At 39.6% G+C, this 10,514-nt stretch overlaps 1 protein-coding gene across 3 annotated transcripts in view; it reads right to left on the minus strand.

Annotated features, from left to right (window-relative positions):
* Positions 1-10,514, minus strand: part of PDCL2 (phosducin like 2) — a 36,289-nt gene extending 25,775 nt beyond the window's left edge. Inside the window, exons 1-2 of one of the 3 annotated variants that reach the window (XM_045079776.1) lie at positions 10,336-10,514; positions 10,142-10,240 (exon numbers count right to left, since the gene is read on the minus strand). Coding sequence is in view for 1 of the 3 variants with exons in the window: in XM_004775500.3 (XP_004775557.3) it covers positions 10,336-10,341 (6 nt within the window). In the remaining 2 variants the exon portion in view is untranslated. Of the gene's footprint in view, positions 1-10,005; positions 10,110-10,141; positions 10,241-10,335 lie in introns of those variants that run through there. The other 2 variants (XM_004775500.3, XM_045079777.1) reach the window with 2 other exon arrangements.

Genomic DNA, 10,514 nt, shown 5'->3' on the forward strand with positions numbered 1-10,514 from the left:
GGCTATACTGCAAATTTTCTTCAAAGAGGGTATGCTTCATTGTTAACCAGGAGTACTGTTTCTCACTCATCAAACTTCTTATACCTCCCTAGAGGACTTTTGATAATAGAGAGTTTCTCCTGTAACCTCGATTGTTCCAAAGGTCAATGTGTTGCTTTGGTCTTCACGCCTCAGGGAACCCTTCCTTGCTGCCTACACATCTTCAGTTTTTCTCCACCTCTCAGCTCTTTGTAGTTCCAGTCCTGAATCCTGCCTCTGTTGATCTGACCCTGGTGACCCCTTAGCCTGGATCCTGGATATTCCCACCCACAACATAGTCTTACTTCCCACTCAGGGCTCAACCCTCATTTGTCTGTTTGGGAGTGGAGCAGCTCCCAGAGACTCTATGAGAGCAGCAAGACTACATACAAGTTTTGTGGGTTTGTTTGTTTTTTTTAATTCAATTAGCCAACATACCGTACGTCATTAATTTCAGATGTAGAGTTCAGTTAATCATCAGCTGCATATAACACCCAGTGTTCATCACATCACGTGCCCTTAATGCCCATTATCACCCAGTTATCCCATTTCCCCACCCACCACCCCTCCAACAACCCTTCGTTTACATACAAGTTTTTTTGCAGACTGTATTTGTTGTGGATTTTTTTTGTGGATAGTGAGTGTTCCTCAAAGCTCACAGTTACTAATAACTCAAAAGCAGAACTTCCTTTTCCCTTTTGTGGCTTATCCATCCATTTATGTTCAACTGTATCTACATGTTTTAGACATATAAACATATAGCATATAGTTAGGGGTTTTTATTTTTAATCCAGTCTAAAAGTCTCTAATTAGAGCATAGAGTCCATTTACATTCTAGGTAAATATGGATATTCTAGGTTTAGATCTACCATTTTATTTTGTGCTTCTCTGTTGGTCCTTTCTGTTTTATGTTTATAATACATCAACTCCACGTACCCCTTTTCCAACTTACATGTTACTGTCTTAGTTCAAGCTGCTGTAACAAATTTACTGTTGACTGTGGCTGATAAACAACAGAAATTTATTTTTCACAGTTCTAAAGGCTGTAAATCAGAGATCAGAGTGCTAGCATGGTTGGGTCCTGGTGAAAGCCCTCTTCTGAGTTGCAGATGGCTGCCTTCTCCTTGCAGCCTTTCATGGCTGAAAGACAGCAAGCTAGCTCTCTGGCCTCTTCTTTTTGTGGGCAGTAATCCCATTCATGAGTAATTCCCGCCTTCATGACCTGATTACCTTCGAAAGACTCCACCTCCAAATGCCATCACACTGGGGATATTTCAACATGAATTTTGGGAGAGGGGCCATAAGTTACCCCTCTGTAACTCATTCTATTTCCATATTTTTTTTCTTAATAATACATTATCATCATTAATATTGCTGTTATAATTAGCCAACATTTCCTTAGATTTACTCACATTATTTACCATCTTTTTCTTCCATTCCTTGTTGAATTTCAGACCATCCATGTGGAAACACTCTCCCTCTCAACCTTGAGAATTCCCCTTAGTCAAGACTTGCTAGGGCATTATTCTCTCAAATACCTTCAGCATGTTTTTATTTTGCTCTCTTTATAAAAATAATTTTTCTTTGCTCAGCCATAAAATATAATGAGATCTTGCCATTTGCAACAACATGGATAGACCTAGAGGCTATACTGCTAAGTGAAATAAGTCAATCAGAGGGACAAATACCATATTATTTCATTTATATGTGGAATTTAAGAAACAAAACAAATGAACAAAGAAAAAAGAGACAAAAACAAAAAACAAAAAACAACCCAGATCTTAAATACAGAGAACAAACTGGTGGTTGCCAGAGGGGTGGGAGGTGAGGGGATGGGTGAAATAGTAAAAGTGGATTAAGAGTACACTTATCTTGATGAACACTGAAAAAATATACAGAACTGTTGAATCATACTGCACACCAGAAGCTAATATAACACAATAGATTTATTATACTTCAATAAAAAACAATAAAATAGAATAGAGTCCAACAAATCTGGAAGCCTAAAAAATAATTTTTCTGAGTATAGTTTTTTTTCTCCCTACACACTATTCACTACTTTTTAGATCTGCTGTTGAAAAATCAGTTCCCGATCTCTTACACTTTTGAAGATAATTTGTCTTTTCTTTGTTTGCCTGCATTTGACATTTTCTTCGTAGTTCTATGCAGGGTTGCATGATGTATTTAGTTGTGTATGTAAGTCCCAAAGGCAGGCTACCTCAAAATGGGCCACTTTGGCACACTGGTTATTTTAAATTAAAATTAGTTAAGAGACAGACTTATGCAAGGACACTCAAGACTCTTCTGTCCCCCTGAAATCAGGAAATAAATCTTCCATGTGAAAAGTACCCTCCCTGCAACAGGAGGTAAAGAGACATCCTTATCACCAAAGATGGGAAATTTAGAGCCCAGAAGCCTGTATTAATAACCCTTGTTCCTTTTTACTAATTTACTACCATAGCCCAAATTGTTTAGAATTCCTTACTAACTGAAGTTCCCAAAAGTTTTCTTTGTCAATTCCTCACAGATTTACTGTATCTAGAAAGTATAAAAACTATCTGCCTCCATCATTTCTTTAAATCTCAGTATCATCAGGGCATCTGGGTGGCTCAGTGGGTTAAAGTCTCTGCCTTCAGCTCGGGTCATGGGATTGAGCCCCACATCGGACTCTCTGCTCAACAAGGAGCCTGCTTCCCCCCCTCTCTCTCTGCCTGCCTGTCTACTTGTGATCTCTCTGTCAAATAAATAAAATCTTTAAAAAAAATCTCAGTATCATCATTGGGTCTCCATGTGCACATAATAAAACTTTGTTTTTTTTCTCTTGTTACTATATCTTATGTAAATTTAATTTAGTCCAGCTGGAAGATTTTGAAGATAGAGAAGAATTTTTCCTTCCCTTCATGTACTTCTTTCATTTATCCTATGTGGATTCACTGGGCTTTTAGAAATTGTAGAATGGCATCTTTTAAAAGTGCTGGAAAATTCAACTCTACAACTGAAATCCAACCTGAAATGCCAGATTTTTGCTTATTTATTAAGTTTTGTATCTTTCCATATTTCCATAATGACCTGATAAACCTACCCACCAATAGTTTTTATTCCTTTTATTGCACATTTTCATTTCAAGACTTTTCATTTAGCTCTTCACCAAAAATTTTTACTATGGCAAATGTAAATAATATGAAATTTACTACCTTAACCATTTTTGAAAGGAACACTTTAGTGGCATTAAGTACCTTCATCCTGTGATACAATGATCACCATTATTCATCTCCAGAATGTTTCATCATCCCAAAATCAAATTCTGTACCTATTAAACAATAGCTCCCCATTCCTGAGCTGTACCCTAGCCTTGGTAACCACTATTTTACTTTCTGTCTCTATGAATTTGACTGTCCTAGTTTACCTCAGATGAGTGGAATCATACAGTATTTGTCCTCTTGTGACTGGTGTATTACCTTTGGCATGTTTTCAAAGATCACCCATGTGGAAACATGAATTAGAATCTCCTTCCCTTGTAAGTCTGAATAATATTCTATTTTAAGTACACCCCACAGTTTGTTTATCCATTCATTCACTGATGGACATTTGGGTTGTTTCCAATATCAATGTACAAGTTTGTTGGAGTCCCTTTCAAATCTTTTGACTATATACCTAGGAGTGGAATTGCTGGATCAAATGATAATTCTACATGTAACTTTTTGGGGAACTACCCTAATGTTTTCCACAGCAGTTGCACTATTTTACATTCCCTCCAGCAAACCCACAAGATTTTAATTTCTCCACATCCTCATCAACACTTGTCATTTTCTGTTTTGATAATTATTACCTTATAAGTGTAGCCTCTGATTGGGAATTTTATTTTTATGTTTTTAAAAGATTTATTTATTTTGGATAGAACATGTACACAAGCAGGAGGCAGAAAGAGAGAGAAACCCAGGCAGACTCTGCACTGAACATGGAGCTTGATACGAGGCTTAATCTCATGACTCTGAGATCATGACTTAACCAAAACGAAGATTCAGTCAGATGCTTAGCTTATTATGCCACCCAGGTGCCCCTATTTATTTTTATTTTTAAACTTTTTTTTTTTACTATAAACTCTACACCCAATGTGAGCTTGAAGTCACAACCCCAAGATCAAGTCACAGGTTCTACTGACTAAGCTAGTTAGGTGCCCCTGTGATTCTGACTTAGAGTTCTCTAACAATTAATGATATTGAGCAGCTTTTTATGTGCTTATCGGCCATTTGTATGTCTTCTTTGAAGAGATATATATTCAAATTCTTTGCCCATTTTAAAAAAATTTTTATTTTTAAAATTTCTTTTCAGTGTTCCAGAATTCATTGTTTATGCACCACCCCCAGTGCTCCATGCAATACATGCCATCCTTAATACCCACCACCAGGCTCACCCAACCTCCCATCCCCCTCCCCTCCAAAACCCTCAGATTGTTTTTCAGAGTAGAGTGTCTCTCATGGTTCATCTCCCCTTCTAATTTCCCCCAATTCCTTCTCCTCTCCAGCTCCCCATGTCCGAGTTATTCCTTATACTCCACAAATAAGCAAAACCATATGAAAATTGACTCTGACTTATTTCACTCAGCATAACTCTTCCAGTCCTGTCCACGTTGATACAAAAGTTGGGTATTCATCCTTTCTGATGGAGGCATAATACTCCATAGTGTATATGGACCACATCTTCCTTATCCATTCGTCCGTTGAAGGGCATCTTGGTTCTTTCCACAGTTTGGCGATTGTGGCCATTGCTGCTATGAACACTGGAGTACAGATGGCCCTTCTTTTCACTAAATCTGTATCTTTGGGGCAAATATCCAGTAGTGCAATTGCAGGGTGCTAGAGAAGCTCTATTTTTAATTTCTTGAGGAATCTCCACACTATTTTCCAAAGTGGCTGCATCAACTTGCATTTCCACCAACAGTGGAAGAGGGTTCCCCTTTCTCCACATCTTCTCCAACACAACATTTACTGTCTTGTTAATTTTGGCCAGTCTAACTGGTGTAAGGTGGTATCTCAATGTGGTTTTGATTTGAATCTCCCGATGGCTAGTAGTGATGAATATTTTTTCATGGGTCTTTAGCCATTTGTATGTCTTCATTGGAGAAATGTCTATTCATGTCTTCTGCCCATTTTTGACATGATTATCTGTTTTGGGTGTGTTCAGTTTGAGGAGTTCTTTATAGATCCTGGATAATAGCCCTTTGTTTGTATTGTCATTTGCGAATATCTTCTCCCATTCTGTGGATTGCCTCTTTGTTTTGCTCACTGTTTCCTTTGCTGTGCAGAAGCTTTGCCCATTTAAAAAAAATCTTTTGTTTTTGTTTTGGAATAAAGAAAATTGTTTAAGAGCAGTTTTAGGTTTACAACAAAATTGAGAGGAAGGTACAGGGATTTCCCATATACCCTTGTACCCACATATGCATAGCCTTGCCCATTAACAATATCCTTCACCAGAGTGGTAACTTTGTTTAAAGCAAATTCTTCACAGGGGTCACAATAAGGGGCACCTGGCTGGTTCAGTCAGTTAGGCATCTGCCTTTGGCTAGGGCTGTGACCCCAGGGTCTTAAGATCAAGCCCCAAGTCAGAGTACCAGCTCAGCAGGAGGTCTGCTTGCTCTTCTCTGTCTGTTGCTACCCCTGGCTTGTGCTCTCTCTCTAGCAAATAAATAAAATCTTTAATAAATAAGATGTTGATTCAACATTTTTTAAGAAGCCAAAATAAAACAGCAACATTTTTTTTTATTTTATTAAGACTTTATTTTTTAAACAGTTTTAGGTTCATAGCAAAACTCAATGGAAGATACGTGATTTCCCATATACCTCTGCCCCACATATGCACAGCTGCTACCATTACCAATATTCTCCACAAGAATAACACATTTTTCACAAGTGGTGAACCTACATCGGCACATCATACTCACCCAAAGTCTACAGTGTACATTGTGGTTTCCCTCTGGGTGTATATTTTATGAGTTTGGGAAAACACATGATGACATGTACTCATTGTTATGGTACCATACAGTCTATTTTCCCTATACTAAAAATCCTCTGTGCTCTGCCTATTCATCCGCCCCCCGCTTCTTTTTTTTTTCCCCCATTTTTAAATTGGGTTGTCTTTTTATTGTTGGAATTTTAAAAATTAATATATAATGTATTATTTACTTCAGGGGTACAGGTCTGTGAATCATCAGTCTTACACAATTCACAGCCTTCACCATAGCACATACCCTCCCCAATATCCATAACCAAGCCATCCTATCCCTGCCTCTCCACCCCACCTCCCAGCAACCCTCAGTTTATTTCCTGAGATTTAGAGTCTCTTATGGTTTGTCTCCCTCCCTGGTCCCATCTTGTTTCATTTTTTCCCTCCCTACCCCCCACAATCCCCTGCCCTCCTTCTCAGATTCCTCGAATCAGAGAGATCCAACAATTGTCTTTCTCTGATTGACTTCTTTTGTTTAGCATAATACCCTCTAGTTCCATCCACATTGTTGCAAATGCCAGGATTTTGTTTTTTGATGGCTACATAGTATTCCATTGTATATATATACCACAACTTCTTTATCCAGTCATCTGTTGATGGACATCTAGGTTCTTTCCATAGTTTGGCTATTGTTCTTCCCCCCTTTTCAACCAGTTATCTTTTGAATGTCTCCATAGTTTTCCAAAGTGGTATATAGTTGGGATCAGTTAGTTTATGGTCTTCTCAGATAGATTTCTTTCACTTAGTAATATGCATTTAAGGCTCCTCTATGTCTTTTTATGGTTTGATAACTCATTTCTTTTTAAGCACTAAATAATGTTCTATTTTCTGAATATACCCCATTTAATTTATCCATTCACCTACTAAAGGACATCTTGGTTGCTTCCAAGTTTTGACAATATGACTAAAGCTGCTGTTAACACCCAAGTGCAGGTTTTTGTGTGGATGTAACTTTCCAACTCTTTTGGGTAAATACCAAGGAATGTGATTGCTGGATTGAATGATAAGAGTATGTATAATATTTTAAGAAACTGTCTTCCAAGGGCTATATATCTTTGCATTCCCACCAGCCATAAATGAGCATAAATGAGAGTCCTTGTTCCTCCACATCTTGGCCAGCATTTGATGTCAGTGTCCAGATTTTGGCCATTCTAAAAGGTGTGCAGTGGTTTCTTACTGTTTTACTTTTTTTTTTTTTTTTAAGATTTTATTTATTGGGGTGCCCGGGTGGCTCAGTGGGTTAAAGCCTCTGCCTTCAGCTCAGGTCATGATCCCAGGTTCCTGGGATCAAGCCCCGCATTGGGCTCTCTGCTCCACAGAGAGCCAGCTTCCTCCTCTCTCTCTGCCTGCCTTTCTGCCTACTTGTGATCTCTGTCTGCCAAATAAATAAATTAAATCTTAAAAAAAAAAAAAAAGATTTTAGGGGCACTTGGGTGGCTCAGTGGGTTAAGCCTCTGCCTTCAGCTCAGGTCATGATCCCAGTGTCCGGGATGGAGCCCTGCATCGGGCTCTCTGCTCAGCGGGGAGCCTACTTCTCCCTCTCTCTCTGCCTGCCTCTCTGTCAAATAAATAAATAAAATCTTTAAAAAATATATTTTATTTATTTGACATAAAGAAATAGAGCACAAGTAGAGGGAGCAGTAGGCAGAGAGAGAGGGAGACATAGGCTCCTCACTGGGGTGGGGGGGGGAGGAGCCTAATGCAGGGCTGGATCCTGAAACCCCAGGATCATACCTGAGCCAAAGACAGACACTTAACCGAGCCAACCAGGTGTCTCTATTCCTAAATATCTTGTTCTTTCTGATGCAAATATATAGGGGATTGCTTTCTTAATTTTCTTTTGGATTATTCATTGTAGTGTATAGGTGTATTTTAATCAAATTTTTAAACTCACTACTCCCTGCAGATAATTTCAGTCTAGGCTCTTACTTTTTTAAACTAAGAAACATAATTGTTTTATAATCTGCTTCTGATCATTCTAGCAAAAGTCTTCTGTTCATTCATGTTCATGGTGCCCTGTTTCCTTTATGTGCTTAGTTACTTTTGACTGATTAATTTGAAGTCCTTGAGAACTTACCTGAGGCAATTCTCTGAGGCCTAAGATAAAGATATCTCCTACACAGAGGATTTTTTATTTCTTTTAGGCATTATGGGCAGTAAGTATATAACTAATATATACCAAATTCATAATTTGAGTCTCGCTAGACCACCCAGACAATATGCCTTAGGTTGTAATCTATATGAGAGCTGTCGTGGGCCACAACTTCTTGGGGACAGGTATTATTTCTTTTCTTTTTCTCCCCTTTCCACTAAGCATCAAGACAACCTTCTCTGAGTTCTCCTATACATGAGTTTATCTCTTGTTCCTATTCCTATTAGTTAGTCTTCCATTCTTTGGTGGTCCATACTCCTTTGGCTCCTTCTCACCCTGTGATTACACCCAGGATCAACACACAGACTGCTAATGCCTTCAGGGTAAAAGTGGCTTTGGAACTGTGGAAATCCATTTATCTGGTTTTCCAATTTCCCTTCAGTTTTTGTCTCCTAGTTTCTTACTATCATCTCTTTGACACTTTAAAGGAAATGTGTTTTACATGCTAGCCAGCATTTTTACTTGTATGCACAGAAGAGTAGCTCATTATCATCAGAAATTCCAGCACTACCTTTTTAAAAAACTCCTTCTGCACCTGACATCCCCTACCATCTTCTCCTTCATCCTTCGCAGTTAAACTTCTTGAAACAATTGTCTACATAAGCTGTAATCACTCCCATATCCCATTAACTCTTCAATCCACTCCCAAGTTTGCTTCCAATTCTTTCAAAAGTGCTCTACCGAATGTCACCTACAAGCTCCATGTTGTTCATTTCAATGGGTATTCACTGTATTTGATCTCTTAAGCAGAACTGGAGAGACTCTGTCATTCCTTTCTTGTTAAAATGATCTTTCTTGATACTCATGATACCACTTTCTTATGGTTTTATTTATACCTTCTCTGCTCTTCCTTAACTGATCCAGGAGTTCAGTGCAATGGAATTTAATAGTAAAGGCTCCAGAGTCTAGTTTTTCCTTCATTTTTAGAAATTATCTATGAAATTTTATCCGATAGAAATAGGTACCACAATCTATTTGTTAAAACTATTACGGCTTTGATCATACCACAAATAGTTACATCTGTTTCCCTCTTATTCCCTCACAGCAAACTCTTTCAGAATAAGTCCAAAACTAAACATAAACACTGAATTACTGACTGCTGAATAAATCAATGAATAAATGAACAAAAGATAATGGGCTATTAACTTCACTCTCAGTCGTATGTGGCCTATTTCTTTTAGAGAGGTATAAATACAGACAAATTTGCAACTTTTTACAGACTGGACAAAATGTACTTGCTAGGAATCTATTATTAAAACAAAAGGACAATCCATTAAAAATTATATTAACTGGGGCTCCTGGGTGGCTCAGGTCATGGTTTCAGGGTCCTGGGATCGAGCCCCACATCAGGTTCTCTGCTCAGCAGGGAGCCTGCTTCCCCCTCTCTCTCTGCCTGCCTCTCTGCCTACTTGTGATCTCTCTCTCTCTCTCTGTCAAATAAATAAGTAAAATCTTTAAAAAAATTATATGTAACTTATATTCAAAATATCCTAGTGAATGATGCAGTATCTGCCAATAAAAATAAATATGTAAAACAAAAATCACAGTGGTTTTCATCTGGGGAGCAGGTGGGAAGAAGCGGTTTCTGAAAGTCACCAAGTGGACCTTTACCCTGGTAAAAGAAGAAACGAAGACACAGGCTTCCGATTAAGAAGGAAGCTTTACACAGAGGAGCCTCCTTCTGAGGAACACAGGGAAGCCGAACAGAGCTTTCGCCATCAGGTAGGAAGGGGAAACTGAGACACTCCAAGGACAGCTGGTCTCTCTCAAGACAATGCAGCTGTTGGGTTTCCGTTACGATCTTGTTAAAAGGCCGGGAGCAGAGGACTTACTCACTGCGTCCCACGGAGGCTAAAGTTTCTGGTCTAGTTCTCAAGTCAGAGAGAGTCCAGCAGTCGAGCTCCAAGGCCTCGGGCGTGACACACCACCACCCCCAACAACTCCGAATGCTGCCCCCCACAGACGAACCTGTCTTGAGCGCTGAAAAATGGCGTTCTCCTGGAGTCAGTTCGGACTTCCTGAAACCTCGACTGAGACGCACGCACACTTTAGCTCTTACCAGAACAGCTGTTAGAACAAATGTTAGAACCCACCCGTTGTGGGCCGCCCCCCCACCCTGGTGCTCACTGGAGGCCCAGCCGGTGACTCCCCTGGGTGCCCACCTGCATGGTGTTCCCCTTCGCCCCTTGCGTGCCGGCGTCGTCCTGCCCCTGGCGACGAACTCCTGACTCCCACCGAAGTCTCCTTCGAGGTGGAGGCAGGGGGGCCACAAGCCTAGTGGTTTCCACCGCCCAAGGGGAGGGGGAGGGGAGAACAAGGGCCTCCTACGCACGCACGTGCG

This window comes from Mustela putorius, unplaced genomic scaffold (genome assembly GCF_011764305.1).
Source record: "Mustela putorius furo isolate JIRA1106 unplaced genomic scaffold, ASM1176430v1.1 tig00000430_pilon_pilon_pilon, whole genome shotgun sequence".
Lineage (NCBI taxonomy): Eukaryota > Metazoa > Chordata > Mammalia > Carnivora > Mustelidae > Mustela > Mustela putorius.